The 25,085-nt window shown below is 34.9% G+C and overlaps 1 protein-coding gene across 1 annotated transcript in view; it reads left to right on the forward strand.

Annotated features, from left to right (window-relative positions):
• Window positions 1–14,226, forward strand: part of LOC129270091 (poly(A)-specific ribonuclease PARN-like) — a 28,004-nt gene extending 13,778 nt beyond the window's left edge. The window contains exons 5-14 of the mRNA XM_054907499.2: window positions 583–643; window positions 1,133–1,316; window positions 3,114–3,176; window positions 4,496–4,534; window positions 5,970–6,015; window positions 6,382–6,462; window positions 7,482–7,616; window positions 10,928–11,014; window positions 13,112–13,187; window positions 14,036–14,226. Coding sequence (XP_054763474.2) covers window positions 583–643; window positions 1,133–1,316; window positions 3,114–3,176; window positions 4,496–4,534; window positions 5,970–6,015; window positions 6,382–6,462; window positions 7,482–7,616; window positions 10,928–11,014; window positions 13,112–13,187; window positions 14,036–14,220 — 957 coding nt within the window. The 3' untranslated portion in view covers window positions 14,221–14,226. The remainder of the gene's footprint in view (window positions 1–582; window positions 644–1,132; window positions 1,317–3,113; window positions 3,177–4,495; window positions 4,535–5,969; window positions 6,016–6,381; window positions 6,463–7,481; window positions 7,617–10,927; window positions 11,015–13,111; window positions 13,188–14,035) is intronic.
• The last annotated feature ends 10,859 nt before the right edge of the window (window positions 14,227–25,085 follow it).

A 25,085-nucleotide genomic window follows, 5' to 3' on the forward strand; every position in this document is an offset into this window, starting at 1 on the left:
GATTTGAGCCTGTATAGTGTGGGGATTGCAGAAATAATTTTCATTTTTCAAAGATAAATTTACTTGCGGGTTAAAACCCGACGGGTCAGTGGGTCCCGCTTGCAAATTATTGGATTATACGGGACGGTACGGTTCGGGTTTTCACTTGCGGGTTACAACATTAGATCAATTGGGCATCAAATATACTTATGGAATGAACCTTTACTGTTTAGAGATTAGTGTAACAATTGGCCATTCATACAAGTATTCAAACCATAACTTTAGACTAGATTTTATTCTGAACCCAAGTTATACAGGCCATATTGTTGCAACTGATATTTCCTCTTGATTTTCGGCAAACAATGTGTCCAAACAAGATTGAATGTTCCATTCATATTCAGAACATTCGGTCTTTCACTCTACCATGACTTGTCAGTGGTGTTGTATTATCTAAAAAAGTTTTATCGCTTTCATTTTCCCTCATGACAAAAAAAAGGACATTCATATTGATCGGGCATCTTGAAATTAATGGAACCTAATTCTCTGCCTTTTTAATCGTTGCATTTTTCAAAGAGCATTGTCTATTTTCTTTTTTTTTTACAGAGTTCCAGTATAGATTTTCTAGTGTCTCATGGCTTTGATTTCAACAAGCTCTTTTATAAAGGTTTGTGATATATCTTTTAGCTGAAGGCAGGTGTTAATACTTGAAGGATACTTTGTCATACTTTAGAAAAAGATTAAGAGCAATTCTGTATGCTTACCATTGTTTTATTATTGGAATGTAACTCATTAAAACCATTCTCATTTCTGTTTGTTATAGTTTTTGTTGTCGAGCAGAAAAAAAGTATTACAGTCCTGTCTCTTGCTCAGTTTAAGAGACAGTTTTATGCAGTTCATGTCTTTGAATTATTATGTTATTCTATTTGGGTTTTGGATGTTAATGATATATTGTGCTTTGGCTAGCAGTTTGTATTTTTTAAAGAATAATACATGTCATCTATAACGTGCACTTAGTATGATACGAAAAAGTGTTTTGAAAATGAATTGTATTATCTATGATAGAAATAAAACTTGTGAAGAATAGCTTTTTTTTTCTTTTAATGTCAATTGGAAGAATAAAGTTCCCAATGTGGTTCTTTGATCTGTAATGCAGGGATTGGTTACTTGACGGCAGTAGACAACATGAGAGTGAAAGAGATGGTTCAACAGAGGCATGCACAGTACGAGGGTAATGCTAGTCTTCTTTCAGACTGTAGTCCAAATTTCAACTCACCATCGACAGCTAAGAGACCGGTTGATGTACCAGAAGAGCACAAGCCATTTATAGATGATGTTTGGTGAGTGGAAATTTCTATTATTTTTTCATGTGTCTCCAGACTTAAAATAGTAATAATAATAATGATAATAAAAATAAAAAAAACAATGATAGTGCTTAATACTTTTTGTCTCACCTGCATAGCAGAGTGAGACTATAGGCGCCGCTTTTCCGACGGCGACGGCGGCGGCGGCGTCAACACCAAATCTTAACCTGAGGTTAAGTTTTTGAAATGACAGCATAACTTAGAAAGTATATGGACCTAGTTCATGAAACTTGGCCATAAGGTTAATCAAGTATTACTGAACATCCTGCCTGAGTTTCATGTCACATGACCAAGGTCAAAGGTCATTTAGGGTCAATGAACTTAGACCATGTTGGGGGAATCAACATCAAAATCTTAACCTAAGGTTAAGTTTTTGAAATGTCATCATAAATTAGAAAATATATGGACCTAGTTCATGAAACTTATACATAAGGTTAATCAAGTATCACTGAACATCCTGCATGAGTTTCACGACACATGACCAAGGTCAAAGGTCATTTAGGGTCAATGAACTTTGGCCGAATTGGGGGTATCTGTTGAATTACCATCATAACTTTGAAAGTTTATGGATCTGATTCATGAAACTTGGACATAATAGTAATCAAGTATTACTGAACATCCTGTGCAAGTTTCAGGTCACATGATCAAGGTCAAAGGTCATTTAGGGTCAATGAACTTTGGCCAAATTGGGGTATTTGTTGAATTACAGCCATAAATTTGAAAGTGTGTTGGTCTAGTTCATAAAACTTGGACATAAGAGTAATCAAGTATCACTGAACATCCTGTGCGAGTTTCAGGTCACATGATCAAGGTCAAAGGTCATGTAAGGTCAAAGAACTTTGGCCACGTTGGGGGTATTTGTTGAATTGCCATCATATCTCTATAAGTGTATTGGTCTAATTCATAAAACGTGGAAATACGAGTAACCAAGTATCACTGAACATCTTGTGCGAGTTATAGTAGTTTTCAAAATCAGCACTGCTGCTATATTGAATCGCGTGATGCAGGTGAGACGGCCAGAGGCATTCCACTTGTTGTTTTAAGCACTTTCTCCACTTCCTGAGGAGTATTCGTACAAGAGTTCCAAGACTCAATTTACTAGGCATGTACTACACCTGGGTGAAGAGTGGCAAAGTTTGGATTTATAGCCCTCGTGGGATTCGAACACACGCCCCTCTGATTATATGGCGAGAGTCTGAATCACGACACCATGATGCTTCCACAAAATCACAATTGTTTGGTTGTTTGCTACATGTATTACTGGACGACTAAGAAAGCAAGTGTGTACCTGTCGGCTTTGTAAATAAGCAGAGGACTGTTGAAATAACATCCTTTCCTAAGGATTAATGCATTCTCAGTAGATATAGCTGCATATTATTCTTTGCTTTGATCCTCAATCAAATGGTAATGAAACTTCTGCTCTACCTCTAACCCATTCCCTTTACAGTTTACAAACTGTTAAATAATCAAAGTTGTTCCAGATTGTAATAAAGGCACCAGATAAAAGATATGTTGGAGTGAACTGTGCAAAGAAGGCCCAGAATCAACTGGGTAGACAATATAAAAAGAGAACAGTGTGGACTCAAACCACAAGAGTACCTGGAAGGCAAAAAAGATGGAGCTAAAATAATGGAAGGATGATGCAATCAACCTTTGACCTGGGAGAAGATACTCAGATAACCATATCAGACTGTGGATATGAATAAAATTTCATTGGTATGCATGTAAATGAGTTTAAATGGCCATTGTTTTTTTTATCCATGTTTTTGTCAGTAAAAGAGTTGGGGAGTTTACAGCTGGAACAGATGAGGAACTCAAACTTGAACCATGCACAGGGTAAGACAATATACCACAGTTTTAGATGATAATTGGGGTTACATTACCCAAGACTTTATAGATGGACACATGAAACATGTTCTTGGTGTTGAAGTTTCTCAATCAATTCAATTATCATCAATTAAAATTGAAATCTGCTCTATGGCGATTAAAAGTTTGTTGTTAACAAGCATAGATGTGAATGTAAAGATTACTGCTCAAAGCTGATGAGGGTTACAGGAAATTCAGTCCCACACAGATGTAAAAACAGGAAATTTTTGTTTCGACAGGAAACGGGGCCTGTTTCATAACATTTTTCGTAATAACAAATTTGCAATAACAGTTTAAAGCTACTGAAATCCTTCAATATGATTGGCTAATGGTTATGGAAAATGTTGATCTATTATTACAACAAGGCTGTATGAAATGGGTCCTATGTCGGCAGGCTCACATAAATTACAAATAGCATCATGAAACATGTTCCCTTGAAAAGAAAAAGTATTGTGTGAGAGAGTTTTGGCATGTTCAGGTGTTCAACTAAAAAAATGGAGAAATAGATTGAAATAGACCCTTGTCTTGTGAATGGGTGTGATAAATCCAATTGATCCTAACTATGGAAAGCCAGCCATTCTTCATTTAGGATGCATGTACACATTGAGGAACATGATTATTAAAAACAATACACAGGGAGGAAAAAAAGGTTAATTTCTCAGCAGATTCCATTGTATTAAGTTTGGCTGTAGATGTGATTAATGCTTTGTATACATGTACAAATCTCATAGTTTGAATGATGCAATCAGAAATAAAAATGAATGAAGATAATATACATTTTGATCATGATTCTTTGTAGAGTACCAAAGTATGACGTCACGATGTCATGACAACGAACCGGCTGGTTCTAAACAGTCAGTCGCAGCTGACGATCATCTATACACGTTTGTATTTGAAAAAATGGTGATGTGTTTTGTCCCTGGTTGTTACCAATAACAGTTTTTATAGGTTTCCCAAAGATGAAAGTGATAAGCAAAAATGGATTAAGGCAGTAAGGTTGGTATCAATTTTTAATGTCCGTTTAGTGATCAAAACGATGTTGATCGATTTGTTTTTTGCTGCAATGACTTTGGCTCGTCTGAAAAATAGGTTGCAAGCGATGAAATTCCAATAGCAGCCATTTTCTCCTATGAGAAACACACGCTATATAGAGCGATCTTTCGTTTAGAACCAGGCCGCCATGACACCATGGCAACTGATGTCATCGCTTCGTTACTCTATTCTTACTGCATTTGTAACTGGATGTGAGCTAACCCTTGTAACACATTGTGTCTTTTATGTATATATAGGTACCAAAGGAAATTAGTCTATCAAACAATCAAATCAAGGTAAACCATTTCAGAAATTTCATTTCAATCACAAATTTCACAGCTTACATCTAAAAAAATCAATTTAATCTTTGTGTGTGGCTGTTGAAGAAATATTGTTATTTTTTAGTGTCAGCATCCATGGCCCATTTTTTCATAAATGTTTTAATCATGGATAAGTTTTCATTTAGATATATTTAATTGAAATATTCAGTCAGACCGCAGGTCCCTATGCTAATGAGCAAAAAGGCCAGATTCATCCAAATCATCTCGTGGCTGAATCCTCCTCCTTGCAAAATCTCGTGATTCGTGAGATTTTCTTTCTCTAAGAATTTACCTGTTTTAACATCAAGTTAAATGAAATATTATTGCACCATCAGGTAGAGTAAAAGTTACTCTTTCATATTGGTCATTTATTTTGTATACAATATTTTGTTAAATAAGTAAATTTCTGGCCTGAAAATGTGCCTCAAAACTGAATTTTCTTCCTCTGTTTTCTTTTGTAAATTGTGCAAAACTTTTTATTTTGAGCCTCAATGATATCTATATCACCATAAAGCTGAACTTCTGTACTTTCTCACAATGCCACTCTTGATATGCGGCACCTTTTAATCGGGTCAAGATCACACTTTTCCCACCAAGGTACAAGACGAGATTTCTGAAATTTTGTACTTGCAAGAAATCCAGAGTTCTGATTGGCTGGATAAGGTTCACAGAACAACAGGCGCGGGGTATTTGAGGAGATTACCACATGGGAAGTGTGACCTTCCCACGAGCCCAGGCACTGGGACCGTTGGAATTTGCCATTGTGTGGTCTCTTTGACCAATCAGAGTGCAGTATTCTTGTTTTCTAACTGTTTTATGTACTTGGCAAATGTAAAGTGTGATCTTGACCCGATTAAACCAATTCTTATTTTGAAACCTATATCATTTCAAAGCATACATATTCAGCTTTATCATGATATAAAAATCATTTGGGCTCAAACAAAAAAAAAGTGTGAAAATAGCAGCTTTTGTCAGGTGAAAATATTTATTTTGTAGCATATTTTAGATCAAAATTTTAACCTATATTACAAAATCTTTGAATAAATTCAAACACATGACCTGAAAGAATGATTCTTCTTCTTTACAATGGTACCAAATTCATGAAATTTGATGCACAATTAAAGCAGCAATGACCGAATGAAAAGAGGTGTTTTGGTCCGCATCAAGCTCATTAAATATGCAAAACATCTCAAGTGATGAATATCACTTGGATGAAAGAAGCCACTTTCTTGGGACCTGCAGTCTGACTGTATTGGTGTTGAATGACTGAGCATTACCTTTGATATATAAACTCGTTTCCTGTATGATGAAAAATCTGTTGTAATGGGTAATATAATATCTATGTCATTGGACATCTTCATATATATCTAACTGTTGCAATCCATTAAAATAATCTCTCTTGTGCATTTAGGCATCCATCTGGTCTTCACTTAGATACACACACAACAGAAGATAAGGTCAGTATTGGAAGGATATTAAAGTTGTCTTTATTTATTTTGTGGACAGAATCCAACCCCTTTGCCTTTGAAATTGGTCTAAAACACTGGCAATTTTGTAGGATTAAATATAATTTTTTAAGATGTAATCATTCTCATGCAGTAAGAACTCTTATTCAGCTGCTGTCTCAACCAATTACTTTTGGATTTTGAGACCCCATTTTCATTTCATATTTGCTGAGTTCATCATTCATATAATCTATTTTCTAAATGATTTTTAAATGTTAGGGCTTTTTGGCTAATGATTGAAGGGGGAAAACAAATCAGTACAAAATAATGCTATGATTTTGTTTCTTTTCACAGTTTCTTTTTTTTTCTTTTTAACAGAAAGAGAGATTCATAGTAGTGAGGAGAGTGACAGAGGAAGAGAAAAAGAAATTAGCACAAGATAAACTCCAGGCTGAATTGGTAAAAAGATATTTAATGGTCTTTACTACATTTTGTATTTGATTTAGAGGGATGTTATTTTTCTTTTCCTACTTATTAATAATGATAATAATATGCAGCATTGAATACAATGTTTTTAAGCACTGTGTTAGTTGGCCTTGACTTTATGAATGAATTAAAATAAAGTGAGGGACACTATCCTGACCGAACAAATTTTGACGATATTTTCTGTATAAATCTCAAGTAAATTGTGGGAAAACATATTTTGGTGACAAATAATGATGATGATCCAGATGCGATTGTTTTTTGTTATGAGTGTAGTGTCAAATTTACCAGCCAGCAGTGCAATAAAAGACCCTACTACTTTAAAGGTCAAGTTCACCTCAGAAAAATGTTGATTTGAATCAATAGAGAAAAAAAAATCAGACAAGCATAATGCTGGAATTTTCATCAAAATCAGATGTAAAATAGGAATGTTTTGTTTGTTTTTCACAAAATAGTTATATGCACAATTTAGTCACTTGCAAATGAGAGAATTGATGATGTCCCTCACTCACTAGTTCTTTTGTTTTTTATTGTCTGAATTATACATTTCAATTTTTGCAGAATTGACAATAAAGACCAACTTGACTGAACCATAAAATGTTAAGCAATGGTAATTCAACATGTTCAGGGAGAAATAAAACTTTGTTTCACAGGACAATGAGGAGAAAATTAGAATATTTCATATTTCATATAATAAAATACAAAAGAAATAGTGAGTGAGTGATGTCATCAGTTCCCTCATTTGCATACCGACCGGGATGTGTATATAACTATTTTGTGAAATGTCATAACCTGAGATGGAATAGGCTAAAGCCAATCCATGCCTTTGGTTTAGTAGTAGTATCCACCGTAGATGTAGTCTTCTAGTATTAAATCTAAAGGTATATGTATTTCTACCCTGTAAATGCTATATATAGTTTTCTATGTATATCACCCCAAAATGCATTGTATTTGTAAATGGTAAATCATTTCTCTTTACGAATCTTCTACTGCAGGATGACGTAGATGAGGCTTCGGGGATCTGTAGAGTAATGAAGATGATTGCAGAGTCGGGCAAGGTCGTCGTAGGTCATAACATGATGCTAGATGTTATTCATATGATGCATCAATTCACTGGCCCTCTTCCCGATGTAAGTGTCGGTCTGCACTTCTAAAGAAATTGCAATATTTCTAGTCTTGTTGCATTGTAGTATTTTGTGAAATTTCATCATATGGCCAATTTATAACCAGCTTTAAAAGAGTTTTTGCCAGATATGAGAGTGTAACACCACAAGATTTTATGTGTGAATCGTTTCCAGGGGTCTTGGGAATTAGTCTCCTGGGGCGGTATTCTGAAAACGTTCTTATCTTAATTTTGTTCTTATCTACGTCACGTTCTCAAATAGGTATTCTGAAAACGTTCTTATCTTTTTCTTATCTTTTGTTCTTATCTTTTTCTTATCTTGCTTTCCACCGAAGCTGAGCGCGTAAATTTATAATTCGTGCATAATATGATACAAAAGCGTGCTAAAAGATAAGAACAAAATAAAGATAAGTGGTATTCTGAAAACGTTCTTATCTTTTATCTTTCTTATCTTTTTACGATATTTATGATAATATTTAAGATAGCTAGAGGGTTATCACATCTTACGATGTCCGCGTTCTTTCTTGCTCAAAATCGATGGCCACTGGTAGTAACAAGTATTCCTCCCACCCTTTTTTTCATTCACCCTTTATTTTTCCCGTCTCTTTTGTCTACCCCTTTTTTCTTCCTTTTTTTTTTCCTTTCGTTCTGTCTTTCTTTATTTCATTTTTTTATTTTTTTATTTTCTCTTTTTCTTCCTTTCTGTCTGTCTGTCTTCCTTTCTTTAATTCTTCCTTTATATATTTTGTTTTATTCTTTTGAATCTTTTAACTTCTTCCTTATTTTTCTTTTGCCTTATTTTATTTATTCTTTATTTTTCTTCCTTTTTTATTTTCCCTTTTCGATTTTTTCCTTTTTTTCTTAACTAATTCTTTTTTCTTTCTCTTTTTCTTTCTTTTCCTTTCTTCCTTCACCTTATTTTTTTGTTATCTTTTTATTTCTTCATTCTTATTTTTCTTTCATTCATTCTTTCGTCTTTATATTTGTTTTTTTTTTCTTTTATATTTGTTCATTTTATTTGTTCCCTTTTTTTTTCTTTCCTCCTTCCCTTAATTTTTTTTCCCCCTCATTTTTTTCTTTCTGTTATAGTTTCTTTCATTTTATAGTTCTTTTTTTTCCCTCGTTCGTTTGCTCTTTCTTTCATTCTTTTTATTTCTGCTTAATGATGATACAAAATGTGTGCCTTATTTAGGCCTACTTTCTTCTTTCTTTCTTTATTCTATTTTTTTTCGCTCATTCTTATTTCATTCGTTCTATATTTTCTCTTCTATTAATTAAAAAAAATATTTTTCTTTATTTTTTCTATTAATCTTTCTTTGTTTTCTTTTTTTTTCCATTCATTCTTCATTTTTCCTGCCTTTTTATATGCCCTTTCTTTTTCTTTCCTTCTTTGAATTTACCTTTCTTTTTATCTTTCTTTAGTCTTTAATTTTCCTTTCATTTTTTATCTTCTCTCTCTTATCTCTTTCGTTCTTTCTCTCTTTCTTTATTTCTTTGTTTCATTTTCCATTTTTCTCTCTTCCTTCCCTAACATTTTTTTATTACTTCCTTTTCTCTTTTTTTTTACTTTCTTTTATTTGTTTTTTCTAACTTTTTTGGGTTCTTTATTCCTTCATTTTATCCTTTTTAATATTTTTATTTTGTCCTTTTTCGTTTTTTTTCTTTAAGTTTCTTTCCTTTTCCTACTTTATTTTTCCTTCAATTTGTTATTCCTCTTTTTATCATTGATTATCGTTCTATTTATTTCTCCCTTTTCTTTCTTTTATTCATTCTTTTTTATTTCTTTTGATTTTTTAATTTTCTTTTAAGTTCTTTTTGCTTGCTTTCGTTCGTTTACCTTTTCTTTCTTTCATTGTTTTCTGCTTTGTTTCTTTTATATTTTAAATTTCTGCTTCATTCTGACCCTTTTCTGTCTTCTTACTTACCTACTTACTTTCTTTCTTCCTGTTTTATTCTTTATTCGCAACTGCTTTCTTTACCCTTTTTCTTTACTTTCTTTCTTTCTTTATTATGTGCACGTGTCTCGAAATAATAATCAGTAATTGCGCATAAAATGCCTATTTCGCGCAATGCGCCAGAAACAGTGTACGCGCAGCGCCCTTGATATTCTCTTGACATAAGGAACGCTTCTATTGGTTAAACTGCCAATATAAGCCGCATTTTGATTGGTAATATCTTAAAAATGGGCGTGTTGATGATAAGAAGGAGGCAGTCCTTACAGAGATAAGAACGCGTTAAGAAGATTTTCAGAATACCGATTTGCAATGATTTTAGCGTCCTCTTATCTCAATGAGATAAGATAAAAGATAAGAACAAAGATAAGAACGTTTTCAGAATACCACCCTTGGTTTCAGGTGCCTTAGTAAGACCCGGGGGCCAGTCAGATATATTGCTGTACACACGCGTGACCAAAAAAACGCGTTTAAAGGGGTGTTTTTTCAGTTTTGGACGCGGGCCGCGCATGCACTCGTTAAGGGTATCAAAAACACCGATTTTCAAAAAAAGGGGTAGTTTTGACAGACTGGTCAATGGTCAATCGCAGGGTCGAACGTATTTAGGGTATGTTTTTTCCCCCCAAGCTTTTTCTGTGGGGTCATATTCTGGTGACAACTTGTTTAGGGGCCAAAATGTGAAAAATGAAGCCCGCGAAAAACTTGTTTAGGGGGTTATTTTGCACACGGAGAAAAACTTGTTTAGGGGGTGTTTGGAAATAATTTGGCCATGCGTGTGTATAGCAATACATTTGACTGGCCCCCCTGGGCAGTAAGAATTGTGTCCATGACTTGATAGCAGTAGAGAGATTTCACTGTGGCTTTCCCAAATCTTGGAGGATTGGAAGAGAGGTGCGTGAGTGGGATTCCCGGCAATAGCCTGGTTGTACATGGCTTAAACATTTGTAAGGTTTAATCTATCTTGTATAAATTTTGACTTTCTTGTTTTATGGAATGGAGGAATCGAGAGAAAAGAAAACATCATATAAATGGTTGATAATAATCAGGTCTGACTTACCAGTAATTTTCATTGTATTTCTTTTGCCGTTTCCCTTCTGCCTCTATCTCTTTATCTCTTCATGATGGTCAATCTTTACTCGTTTATGTTCATTATTAAGTTGTATTTCATTGTACCAATTTGATATATACTTTTCATTGCTGAAATAATCTCTTCTTGCCTTTCCCTTCCTCTCTGTCCCATGCATATTTCTCATCCTCCCTTTCTCTATATTGCTATTTTCTCATTCCTTTCATATTTTGCTCTGACTCTCCCCTTCCCTTCACCTCTCTGGTTTTATGTATTCTCTCCTCTCTCTCTGATATTCAGACCCTTGTTGAATTCAAGTCAATGGTTGGTTGTGTCTTCTCAAGGTTACTAGACACCAAGGTCATGGCCAATACCCAACCTTTCAAGGTTAGTATCACTTGGGTATCAAACATGGGTAGTTGGGATTAAAACAGAATGGTTTCATTGTTTTACGATGTTGCTATCTATTCCTAAACAAATACATTGATTTACTTTTTTTTAAAGGTCTTGGGGAATTCACTCTACATGTGGTGTCTCATAATTGTACCCTTGTTTCCTAACCCATTGCCAACTGGATCCAGGTGATACCTGTACAAAGTTTATGGGAATTGCAGAATACAGTAGTCAACGGGTTAAGATTCATTCCAAGAAACTTTACAAACGATTGCAAGTTTGATGTTATTTGAAGGTTAACATGGTGGTGCCGATAGCAAAGACGAGGTGTGTAGTTAACCATGTGGTTGGCTCCTAAAACTTTAAGGATTGTTGGGATGATGGAATGAAGGGATTGAGTGATGTCAGGCAGCCAAACTGCTCTGAAATTATGAAGTAGTCCTTTTTGCTGCTCTAAAGCTGTCATATCTTATTTGATTTACAGTTATTTCAAGAACTTCACCTCATGTCTTAAAAAGAACATTCTTGTCTCTCATCCATAACTTTCTTGTCTTATAATTACTTTTCAATCTCTTTTGTTTTAATTTCTCATCAACTTCTCTTTATTCCACCATCCCAACAGTCTTTTTCAGGACTATCCACATGGTAAACTGTAAACCAAAACATCAAGTTTCACAATAAAGTGCAGGTTCTGAACCTGCACTTTATTGCAAAACTTGGTGAACCATTCACCCCCTTTAATCCAGAAATGAGAGATTTATTTGCTCTTGTTAAATTTCATATACCACTTGCATTTTTTTTCTTTTATTATTAATTGCCAATTAATTTCTTGCTACACCTTTTAGTCTTAAAAGTCACTTTAAGTTTAACATTTTCTCAAAAACATTACGATGTTGTCTTCAAATTCACTTTGTAGGTGTTGATTTTTGTTCATGTTTAAAATGCAAAATCAATCTAAAAAAAACTGCTGATAAAAGTTTATTGCTTCCTGTCAGTAACCATTAAGTGCCTTGATAATTTCTGATCAAAGTTTATTTTTAGTAGAACTTTATTTTGATCATAACAGTCAGTTTCTTTATTTATTTAAATTTACTTGGAAGTCATAAAATGATGTATACATTTCATAAACTAAATAAACATTTTTGTGCATGTGAAAGATAGTGGGAATAGCCAGCAGATATTTGAATATACAGGTTGATGTTGAATATACATGTACATGTGTATAGAGTTTGCATTGTTACTTTAGGTGCAGGTGATATTTTCAAGCAGTTAGGATTATTTTGAAGATTTCAGAATGATTGAAAGTGTACTCAAGCAATATTATTATTATTATTATTATTATTACTTATTATTTGTTATTTATTATTTGTGACAATAAATAATGTATTCATTAGCAATAACTTTTTTTGGGTCAAAGCACACACATACACACTTGAAATTAACCTGGTAATGATCTAAAGTATCTTAAATGGGTGTGCTCCGTAACCATCCCTAATGATGCAGTGATATTGAGAATGATGACATTTTGTGAGGATATTGTTTATGTCTTGTGATAAGCAATTTTTTTTCTATTTTTATTTTTAATTATTATTTTTGAAATTTCATTATTAAGCAATAGTTTAATTTTGGTGTTCTGAACTCACCTTGTAAATAAATGTTTATGTAGGGTTTACTGACTATCGTGGCCAACTTTTTACTGAGCATCCTAAATTACTAACTAACTAACCAACTACGTGTATTGCAGGTAACTCATCTCTTTTTTTAAGCTGTTGAGTTTAAAATTCATTAATAGGCAGTGTACAGGGACTGTCAGCTTTCAGTAGTCATGTATCTAAATCCAACTACACATCGGGTGATTTCAAGTTCAGTGTTGACCTTTTGGTGTTAGGTCAATTTTTACACGAGTATAACACCAAACACAAAATGAAGATGGTCCTGCAGAGTCACTCAATAGTTGTTGAGATGTCAATAATGTGATCTTGATCAGTTTTATAAACTCAGAATAGGTTTTGGGCCAAGGGGAATCAATCCAACACCAAAACCGGACTTGAAATCACCCATTTATCATCATCATCTCTATTTTTCTTGCAGGAACTCTTTCCAATCACAGGCCTGACTGATCTGATGTGCAAGTGTGATGAGGAGCCTTTCAGAAGACCACACATAGGTACGCAGTCAACTCTTCAACAATCAAAGGAAAAAGGATTATATTCATAGATTGGATGATATTTTTATTGTACAAATTAAGTTATTCCTTGTTTAAACTTACTCCAACAACCAGTGAAATTTCTAGATTTGCATGTTTGGTAAAAAAAAGTATTTTAATCAAGGAAATATCATATTTCAACTGAAGCTGGTGCAGATTAAACTAACTGAGAATCTGTTTTTAATAACACAAGAATGTGTTCCAGTCATGTGCACAATTCTATGAACAGGCATACAAAACAGCTCTCAGGTGTACGATACAGCACATGTGTAGAGTACTTTCACAGGCATCAGTCCACACTTTGCTTCGATCCACCCAAGTGTTAAATAGGTACCTGGTAGGATGCAACAGCAGATGTCATATACTTAGCAATTGAGTTTGGAAACTTTTGCTCCCCTGGGAGTGGAGAAAGATCACACATTGTGTGGAGAAAAGTCAGAATCGAAGGACGGAATATTTGTATAGTACTTAGCAACATTGTTCTCATTGATGTATCTAGTTTTACATAAAAAGTAGAAGTTTTGTTATTGATATAGTGCTTAAACATAATGAGTTTCAGGGAAAAATTAATTTTTTTTTTTTTTTTGGGGGGGGGCTACTTTCTCAACTACTACCTAAATCTTCAATGTTGTATAAATTTTAACATTGCAGTAAATGGGGATTTTCTGGAGCTCTTTTATTTTTAGGGCTCATTTGAGCATTTTAGGGTAAAAATTGCCCGATCCCCGGGTTAACTTTTCCCTGATTAGTTCCTGATATAAAGGTACCACATTATCAGTCGCCATTTCCTTTTGCAATTTGATTCACAGTGATACCACCCACAAATTTCACTGACTACACGGTGAATCAGAAGTTCCACGAGGCTGCGTACGATGCTTATATTACCGGTGTGTGCTTTGCGACCATGGCAAACTACCTGGGATCCTTCCTGACCCCACCCAAGCCAAGAGTGTCTCCGACGTCAAACCTCATCGAACCATTCCTCAACAAGTAAGTTCTATCAGATCTATGTGATTTACGAAAAGAATATGCACCCTTTACAGCCGATCTTGAATCATAAAAGTTGTATATTGTATGCCGATGATTTCAAGAGCTATTGTCAGGTATTAAATCCTGTTCAAACTTTTCCGCGCTCCGGTCTACCGCTGTCACATCACTAATGCTGGCCTCGCTTCTTTCCATTCTGGTCAACACTCGGTATGAACTAAACAAATAGTGTCCATTCAGTTGAATTCATTCTCATTCTTGCTCCCATCCTACACACTGCTTTTTATCACATGCAGATTAAATCAGTGTTTTCTTTCAGTCTTTCAAGTAAATCACATTCATCATGGCTTGCAACACTTTCTTTGAACGTAATCAAGCAGTTGTGGGTTTCAAGAGTTAGTAAGCATTATGACATGTATTCTAAATACTGATAAAAACCAGTTGTGGTAACGATCTTAAAATAAATTTGAACAGAATCCAACAAAATTACCACCCAAGTGTTTGTATGTATGAATAAAATATATAGGCCAAATAGCTCAGGAAGAAAGTGTGTAATTGCTGAGAAATGAGCAAAATAAGCACAGAATTCCATAAATTGTTGGGTATTTTTTGAAGCAAATTAATATGCTTTTCTGTGTTAGCGATCATCAGAATTATCGATTTTGAGCTAAGATTTCATGATTTTACAAAGATAAGTTTACATTAATGTACCAGATCTAGATGTATGATAATATTTTGACAATTAACCTTGATTTACACAAGCTTTCTCATAAAATGATTGTTTGCTGCAACTACTGTCTATTACCTTTAACTTAATCCTTTGTCTAACTCCATGCTAAAGCTATGCGAAGCTAAATGCTTTCATAACAGGAACAACTACACCTGTATTTTAATTCATTATTCCAAGACAGCTATGAATGATTCAATCTTCAAATGATCTGATAAATTGAATTTGAACTGTTTATAGACATTTAATGGTTAAAATAGTTATATTGTCCCAAATTCACTCGCTGTGTGCCTAGTTTGTGACGCAATTGGCTTCCCATAATTTTAAACCACAACTTTAGACCAGAGTCCAGAACATGGACCAACAGGTTTTGTAAAATGGGATCCTGATGCTAATGCAAGATATTTGCTTAAAGTAGAGGACAAACTTATTTTTGGCTTTGGCATTTCTAAACCCATTACATTTTTTAAAGGAAAACAATATATAATATGGTTAAAGAGGAGGTTTAAATAGTGTAAGATGATCTTAAACAAAAGATCAACTTCCCTATAATATGCTAGCTCCTGCTTAGTTTAGACGAATGGCGCCCTCTAGTCTCCAACACATCGGCATATCGGCACATCATGTCATCCATTTTCATGTCAGTCAGATGGCCTGTGGATGCAATAGCAAGAAGAGAAGTAGTGAATGATTTTAACTTTACTCTGAATTATTTTAACACAACTCTGAATGATTTTGACAGAACTCTAAATGATTTCAGCAGAACTCTTACAAAATAGTAGATACTGAATAAAGCAGTAGTGACCTAGAAACGGCAAACACTGTTGTGAGCTTTTAGTCATTCCCTCCTGTATTCTACTGCATAGCACTTACTGATCAGAATGGAATTGATAGAGAATCATTATCTCATCAAACTGAAGTCATTGGCCAATGAATGAGTGTCATACATGTTGATCACACCACTAAATATCACCTCATACATGCATCCTTGGTTAGTGCATGTACAACACCAAAGCATAACCTGGCCTACTTCACTGAACACCCCCACAATGTTAACCTTGAAACTATTTTAGATACCTATTGTATGTTCCTCTGTCCCTCAAATTTATGGAAAGTACAAGAATAGTTTCCAATTGAACTCTTTCAACTTATTGTTTATGTAAGAGGAAATATTGAAGGTTTTTCACATTAATATAAACTGTTATGAGGTAGTTTGATAACATGCCTCATTTCTATGTTTGTCAAAATGGCGCTGAATAAAGACAAGCTCAGAGTTATCTGTATTGCACTTATGAAGAGCAAAATAAACAGAAAGCAAATCAAACAAAGTGAATCGGAATCTTAAATGAAGAAATGGCGCGAAATAATCAGAGTCGTGATTGGCTGGTATATCCTGTAAACGAACAGTAGGCTTAGCACCAGTTGCATAAATTGAAAAATCACTGAATTAATACGAATGTGTGCACAAGTCTGAATGTCCACCTGAGGTCCTTGTGACTGGACATGTGACTCAGCAAGGTTTGGCTCAGTGGATGCGCTTAGTACTGGAAGGTCATGGGTTCAAGTCTGATCATATCAAAGATCTGTAAAAGGGGGAAGCTACTGCCTTCTAGCTAGGTGCTCAGTATATATTGTATGTGTATCAGCATATATTTTGTTATGTAAAGAGTTATAAAGTTTTGAATAGATACAAGGTAAATGGGTATGAAAATGTGGGAACTGAATTTTAAAGAGTATTATGGAATTTGATATCTTGCTTTACAAAGTATTGGATTCATGAAAACTTTTCTGATAAAAAAATATGTGAATGTCATTCAAAATACATTCTTGTTTGTTCATTGGGTCCCCTCCCCTTCTTATGAGGCTCTTTTCTGTATGTATAATGCAAATGTATTGGGAAAAGAACAAAGGTAAATAGAAAAATCATACATGCGTGATCAACGCAGGCATTCTTGAAACCACCAAACTTGCATTTGAATAGAGAAAGGGCTTTTCAATATCTGAAATGGGATGGAAAATCCACAAGCAAATTTTATGGTGAAATAACATAGCCTGAACAATGAATATGTGGAACATCCATGTTCCTTTTTTTTTTGGGGGGGGGGGGGGGTTGGGGGCATAGAAACCATAGAGCAAGGGGGGGGGGGGTCTTTGATACAAATATTTACCTGCATCTATTGAAATCCATATCCATTTTAAAGGTATGGAAAATCAATATATATTTTGTTCTTTACATTGGGGGGGGGGGGTTCGTTTTCACAAATGGTCTGTAAATCACACCAGGGATGTGCTAGGAAGGATAGGAAACTCGAGCACAATACATTCAAACAACTATAGGAATACAAAAGCATACCAATCATTGACAAAGCATTCCACAGGGTTTGATATTCCATGTAGCGTGCCGATGTTAACCCTTCGGAGCCGGCTAGCTTCTGCAGAAGCAAAATATCAGTCTTTACTATTTTTCTGCTTGAAGCCTTGTTTTGGATCAATTTCTTTAGCAAGTTTCAAATAAGTTGTGGACAACAAAAGGGAATCCCTTGTGATATTTTCATGCCAAAGTAATATAAAACAATCATGATAAAAAGACAAACAATTTTATAATTAATTACAAAATCGATTAAATTTCATGATTTTCCTACAAATTGCGCTATTTTAGAGCTTACTCATTTTGGAAGATTTATAATTTTGAACATATAACATGTGCGTTTTCTTTCGTGAGTCTGAGATAATAAACTTTTAATGTAACTCAAATTATGGTTCTGTTCACTGATTCCCGTTATGCCCACAAACGTACGAATGCATCATTAAGAACTGGACAAGCCAAGTCAGAATCTGAGCTTATCATGTTACTCTGAGAAACTGTCACCAAATGAAAATGTCTGTATTGTTGAAACACCTGTTTAGAACACATTATCTTGTTATCAGCTCATCACATGGGGTCAAGGCAGGTTTGTACTAGGCGGCTACATTCCTATCCTTCCTAACATCATCCCTGATCACTCTTAAATTTTCATAATACGTGTTTAAAAATGTATCGCTGTATTGATCATGCTCATTGGACTCACTCTACTGTTAATCAATGAGTGTTGAATGTGATATCTATAAATAGCATGGTTTTTTTATAGTCAAGACTTTACATTTTGTGATACGCCCTCTTATCATACAAAGTACATTCTTGTTTGTTCAATGCAGAAACCACAAGTACGTGAGCGATCTATATCTGCATAGTATTCTTAAACCGCTAATCACAGAATTGAATAGAGAAAATTCATCAAACCTGAAATGGAATGACAAAACCACAAATAGATTACTGGAGGAATTCTAAGCAAGTGTTTGAAAAATCTGGTACATTTCTTTATTTGTTTGGAACATGTGAATTCATAGGGAATGGGGGCTTCTTCATTGTATTGTGTCATTAATATTAATCAGCTTTTAAAATGCAGGATGTATTGTGATATAGACCAGCACACACCTTTGTCTGTGAACAACTGAGCATACCAATCGCGAAAGTGGTTTACGGCGGTGACCCAACATTTGCTCCTGCAATAATTGCTCCAGGCTTAATTTCGTCTAAAATGTAGGGTTAGGGTTGTAATAGGGTTTCATATTAGGTTTAGGGTAGGGTCTAGTGCTAAACCCAGGGTTGAATGTCATGGAACCGTTTACAATACATCATGTGTACAGTGCTAGAAAGATCTGAAATAAAAGTTGATAGAGGTAGAAGTAAAATAGAGATGCAAGAACGCGTAAGCTAGAAAGCAGATCATCTTTTTTAATTGAGTGTATTTTAAGGACTGTAAACCAGAAGGATTGGAAAGCTTGAGTAGTAGGTAGGATGAGTTGGTGAGGTGAGAGAGACTTGAGTAGATGAGAGAAGGCTGGCTTGAGTCGGTCTCTTGGAGATGGACAGTCAACCTGCCTGAAACGTCAAGACTTCTCTCCCACTTCTGCTCTACTACTCCGCTCACCGACTTGGGTCGTTTCCGATGTGACATGAAAAGCAAATATTCATCTTTTGGTTTTGGCCGATGAATCAAACTATCATTTCCTCCTCAATATGAATGTAGAAGCTATATCTCTCTTGAGCAAAAAGATAATTACATGTGCATCCAGACACCTCCAAAGTGATAGTTTATCCATTCACTTTCACCTGTCATTCCTCCCTCCCCACATATGAATAGAAAGCATGAGCGGATCTATGCTAACTGCTTCTATCACAAATTTTATTTGCTTGATATCATTGTAATATTATTAAAAATAACTAAAAACCATTTAAGTTAGCAGTAGCGTAATATTTGTGCGTAATACTGTTAACTCAAAGCTTATTCCTTTCAAAGCAAGAGTATCAACAAGAAAACCTTGACTTTTCCCTTTGTTCCTCTTGAATTTCTTTATCTATTCTTCTTCCATACAATCTTTCAATTTCATTTTTTTTTTACAGTCATATTCCATTTCCAGTAAGTTTGGACAAACACACAAAAAGTCATCGGTAAATGGACTTATGGGCACTACATGGAACTTACAATCAATTGCAAGTCAATTTTGGGTTAAGATTAATTATAAGTCTGACCATCAATTGCACATTTGCACTTGAAATATTTCCTCTAGTTGTCTCGCCTACATAGCAGAGCGAGATTATAGGCGCCGCTTTTCCTACGGCGGCGTCAACATTGAAATCTTAACCAAGGTTAAGTTTTTGAAATGTCATCATAACTTAAAAAGTATATGGACCTAGTTCATAAAACTTGGACATAAGGGTAATCAAGTATTACTAACATCCTGCTTGAGTTTCAGGTCACATGACCAAGTTCAAAGGTCATTTAGGGTCAATGAACTTAGACCATGTTGGGGGACTCCATATCGAAATCTTAACCAAGGTTAAGTTTTTGAAATATCATAACTTAGAAATTTTCTGGACCTAGTTCATAAAACTTAGACATAAGGGTAATAGTGTATCACTGAAGATCCTGCCTGAGTTTCAGGTCACATGATTAAGGTCAAAGGTCACTTAAGGTCAACAAACTTTGGCCATGTTGGGGTTATTTGAGGAATTGTCATAACTTTAAAAGTTTATGGATCTAGTTCATGAAACTTGGACATAAGAGCAAACATGTGTCCCTGAATATCATGTGCGAGTTTCAGGTCACATGAACAAGGTAAAAGGTCACTTAGGGTCAACGAACTTGGGCCATGTTGGGGGTATTTGAGGAATTGTCTTCATGGATCTAGTTTATGAAACTTGGATATAAGAGCAGTAATGTATCCCTGAATACCCTCATTATTCATTAGCTTTTCAAAGGCAGCACTGCTGCTATATCGAATTGCGTAATGCAGGCGAGACTGCCAGAGGCGTTCCACTTGTTACAGTTGATCTATCAATTGTAAATTTGCATCAGAATTTGCAATTGATTGCAAATATTTTCTTGCAACAACCACTTTAAAAGTTTTAAAGATGGGCCAAGAATGTATAAGACTTTTTCAACTGAGTGATTGTGCCCTTCCAAAGCTTGTATCAATTATCGAGCTGTGAAAAATTAGGAACTTTATGTAAATGGATATGCATCATTAGGCAATGTGTGATAAATGTTATGTACACTTGTCATGTAAATATATATATAGTGAATAAAAAGAAATCACATCTACCAAATTAATTGGGAATGGACTCAATGAAGGGCAATTCCATAACATATGTACGTCCGACCCCCTATATGTTGGACCTTCATGAAATTTTCTGTCTCTTGATTTCTTGTTCTTTTGAAAGTCTGTAAAGTTCTCAAAGAACCATGACTTGGTCAGGTTACGAAGTGAAGTAAAACTTGAGAAAAATAGGGGTCAAACGTACAAAAAGGTTGATCATTTTATGGAATTACCCTGGAGGGGCTCCTGAAGGTTCTACTAGATACACAGATCTGTACTTACCAAATTGGTTTAACATAGTCAATGGAAGATAAGGGAAAATATTGGAAAAAAGAAAATGATTTATCAAATATATAATATTATTGTGTTAGTTTTTGAGAAAAAGAAAAGAGAGGAGAGGGGTAACTTGTGCCCTCATGCACATCGCCTCCACATAATAAATAATGGATTGTAGACGGCAGTACAAAATGAATGAACTATGATTGCTATGTGGCCTGTAAGACAATTAGAAGTTTATGAAGAAGATTATAAACTGCGGTTCAGTTTATTTCCATCGTGGATTAGCTCATTTATTGTTATATTATTTTATAGTGCAATCATTGATTCATTTACTGTATATATGTTTGCTTCATCAGAATTTATCAACTTTGTAATCTGTGAACATGCATCTGCATTTTCTATCATATACTATCCTATCGTGCCTTTTGTCCATCTGCAAGTTTCGCAATCGAAAATAAAGTCAACTCCCACCCCTAATCTCCGCCCCTCTTTTGGGGGGCACAGGCCAATCAGATGATTCCACGATGGGGATCGTAGTAAGTTGCGTTGCGACAGTGTGCTGGACATGACTTGTAGAAGTGCATTCATTGGTCGTTAAGTGGTAATTCTGGCTCAGAGCCAGAAATTTCCCTCACATCCTTGTCATAAGCGGTTGCAACTTTGACATTTTTTCGCTATTTTTATCTAGCACATATTTATGTTCTTTTAAGTTTGGGCCAGGGAATTAAAAAGAGTAAGCAAGAAAACAGGGTTTGGCCCATGGTCTATTTTTGATGAGGTGATATAACTGTTTAAGTCAAGTTGTGATTTATATTGATTTCTTTCATAATTTTGAACCAGGGAATAAAAAAAAACTAAGCAAGAAAACAGGCCTTGGCCCATGGTCTATTTTTGATGTGGTGAAACTGTTTAAGTCAAGTTGTTCTTTATTGATTTTATTCTATACCTTGTGACTTTACATTGTTGCATGTGTTATGAGGTCGCCCACCAAAAAGGGTGGTGTTACATATTTTGGTTAATTTGTAGAGTTATTCCTAAATATTTTTAAAACCAAAAGAGCTATACCAACAAATTTGGTATCATCTTAAAGCTGGACTCATTGGCCAATAATCTAGAAAAATTCATTGCTCTATTGTATTATAGAACTTGAGTTTAATACACGTCTGAAAAGATAGAGCACCATGGGTGGTGCCAGATTGTCGCCAGCACAAACCCTTTTGTGGGGCGAGTTCAAGATGCATGGCCAAATTGGTAAACGTTCATATTTTTGTGAAAACTTGACTTCCAACTACAGATTTGTTATCAAATTTAAAGTAGAACATTCTTCTTTACTGTTTATTGATTGAAAATAAGTTTGGCAATGTCCTATTTAAAAACAAAAAATAAGGTAAAAAACATTGAAAAAGAAATAGAAAAATTGTCGAAATTTTCACTTTCCCAAACAATTCTTCCATATTGCCACATATTTTTGTCATAATTATTTTCAATTTCTATGTAGCTTTTGTGTAAAAAGAAAAAACAGATAATGTGATTGCTACTATGTTGTAGGATGAAAGCGATACTTGGTATTGTTACAGATCTTAAAGGTCAAATGACCCAGGTCAGAGACATTCACACCAACAGTATGTGTAGAATCTTTAAGTATTCCTTAGTCTTATTCATAATTAATATTAAAATTGTTTTATACCTTAAATCAGATTAACACAGCAGATATACCCACAATGTAATAGAAAATGCAGACAATAATAGCACACATATATAAATTTCTCCTTTTTTTGGGGGGGGGGAGATTTTGCATAAGTTCTGGTTGATTTTGAAGTAATTTCTTGACCATAAACCCAATAAAATTATATCTTGTTAAAAAAGGTCTGACTCTTTACTGGACAGAAATATGATTATTTGGTCAGCAATTTCCTTTCAGAAAATACTTTTACTACCATAGGGTGTATAGTTAGAGAGAAAGAGACTTTTGAAGTTGAAAAGGCGACACAAAAGCAAAAATCACCTCTTGACCCATGACCCAAATTTAATTCAATTGGTAAGGTGATATGTGTGGACATGAAATGGCGCCAGAGTGATCTGACACTTCATCTTTGGTATTGTAGTATATATTACATGCAAAAATGGTCCAAATATATCCTTATTTATTCTCTTCAAACACTGGGGGTGTTAAAGTTTCCTTTGCTAAATAAAATCATGCATTGTTTGATTCGTCATCCTCATACCTACTCAAGGTTTAGTCTTCTAGGAGTGACAAAAGAACCATGCTTGTGCTTGTTCCACCCAATTTATATCAACATCCATGTACAAGTACGCTCATGAGAGCACGTGTGTGGGAATCCCCTACTATCTAAGGCCATCTTGGCGGGAAAAGAGATAGAGCTTGAAATTCCCCGTGTTTGTACAACTCTTTCCATGAATGGAACTAGAGTATGTAAATGTTGTTTGTTCCGGACAAAGATTTTTTTTTTAGCAGAGATTGCATGGACATAGGCCAAACAGATATTGTTCTTTATCACCTGTGATAGAGCGAAGGTCACTTCTACAAATGCTATCTTATCAAGGCCCAAAGAAAATACATGACATGAATGCACTCATTTTCTTTATACCTAACTTGGTAAAAGTGAAAACACGAGTACTATGCAATGAAATTTTATTTGTCTCATTGTCTTGTATATGATGTTTTCCTAATTACCATAGCACTAGGTTTATTGATGGTGATAGCTTTCCACTTCCGGAGTCACAAGCTTGATTTGGGGTTGTTCACACGGGGCAGTTTCCTCCCATCAAAGCCTCTCAAACCATACTGAAAATTGCTCCTTCTTCATTTTACCTGTTCATTCTGACATTCTTTTATTTCACTTCTCAAACAAAGTACATTTGCATATATACATACATTTCCAAGGTGAGATATCAACATAATTATACAAAGCTTCAAAAGAGGTGCACTGGGGTATTATATATTTTGAAAATATCAGCATATTATCGCCAATACAAACCGTTCACTGTCATGGGTTAATCATCCCTTGACATTCTGCTAATCAATAATAAGAACTATTAATGTACAATTTTACAAATTATAATTTAAAGAATGATTTGATTTATGCAGCACCTTTACAGAGGATATCCGTTAAATACTGAATTCTGCAATACCGGTTTTATACAGGGACTACCCAGTTCCAGCAGGCAATGGGTTCTTGATACTTGTGTCATGAAGTAGGGATTGTCAGTGCTTGTCTCTGATTTTCATTGGCAAATCTCCTCACAGCCAATCAGATGCTAGTATTTCAGTAGCTTTTAACAGTTGTTAGTGTGGGGAAAACTCTTCACAAATGGCTCCCTTGATTGTGCAACATAAACCTTGCTGCTATGTCGGTTCTTGTGTGCCAAACTGTATACTAAAAAAAGTACCGGGACATGGTGGCCCAGTGGTAGAGCGTCCGCCTCATGAACGGGAGGTCGTGGGTTCGATCCCCGGCCGAGTCATACCAAAGACTTATAAAAATGGGACCTTCTGCCTTCTTGCTTGGCGCTCAGCATTTAGATTGGAGAAGGGTAATAATAACATATTGTGTTATGCAGGGCCCGCGAGAAGAGCAGTCTTATGATTGATGTGGCTACCCTGGGTAAATAAAACATTATTATTGTTATTATAACCAGTGGCGGTTCCACAACATTTTTCTCTGGCAACAATCGCTGCGATGGAAAATATGCACGATTAGCCAAATGTAAAGCCTAACCTCCAAAACTATTAGAATAAAGTCCTATCCTTATCTTTACATTATTCTGAACCAAAAACTCAATTACAATCCTAACTCTAACCCTATACCCAGTGATATAGTAAGACCATAGCAATTGTTGCAGGAGCAAATGTTGTGTCACCCCAGTGGCATGTTATTAAATATTTCATGTGAACAGGTTCCTATAAATCAACCACCCACTTGTTGCAACACCCTTTGATAGTTAAGCGCTTTTGTCAATGTTGAATCATGTATGCAGGCACTACTGCATCAAGAATGTTATGTTATATAGTATGTTGGGTTTTCCCACTGGGTTATTTTTAGAGCTGGTTTTAGAGAGATCCATGGGAGGCCTCGCACTTGTCATTGAAGAGAAAATGAGTATAAAGATGTGGAATAGCATTATCTGAGTGTTTTTATGGGTTGGGTTTTTTTATTTTTATTTTTTTATTAATTTTACATTATAGAATTCAAATCCATTGTGAA

This window comes from Lytechinus pictus, chromosome 10 (assembly GCF_037042905.1).
Source record: "Lytechinus pictus isolate F3 Inbred chromosome 10, Lp3.0, whole genome shotgun sequence".
Lineage (NCBI taxonomy): Eukaryota > Metazoa > Echinodermata > Echinoidea > Temnopleuroida > Toxopneustidae > Lytechinus > Lytechinus pictus.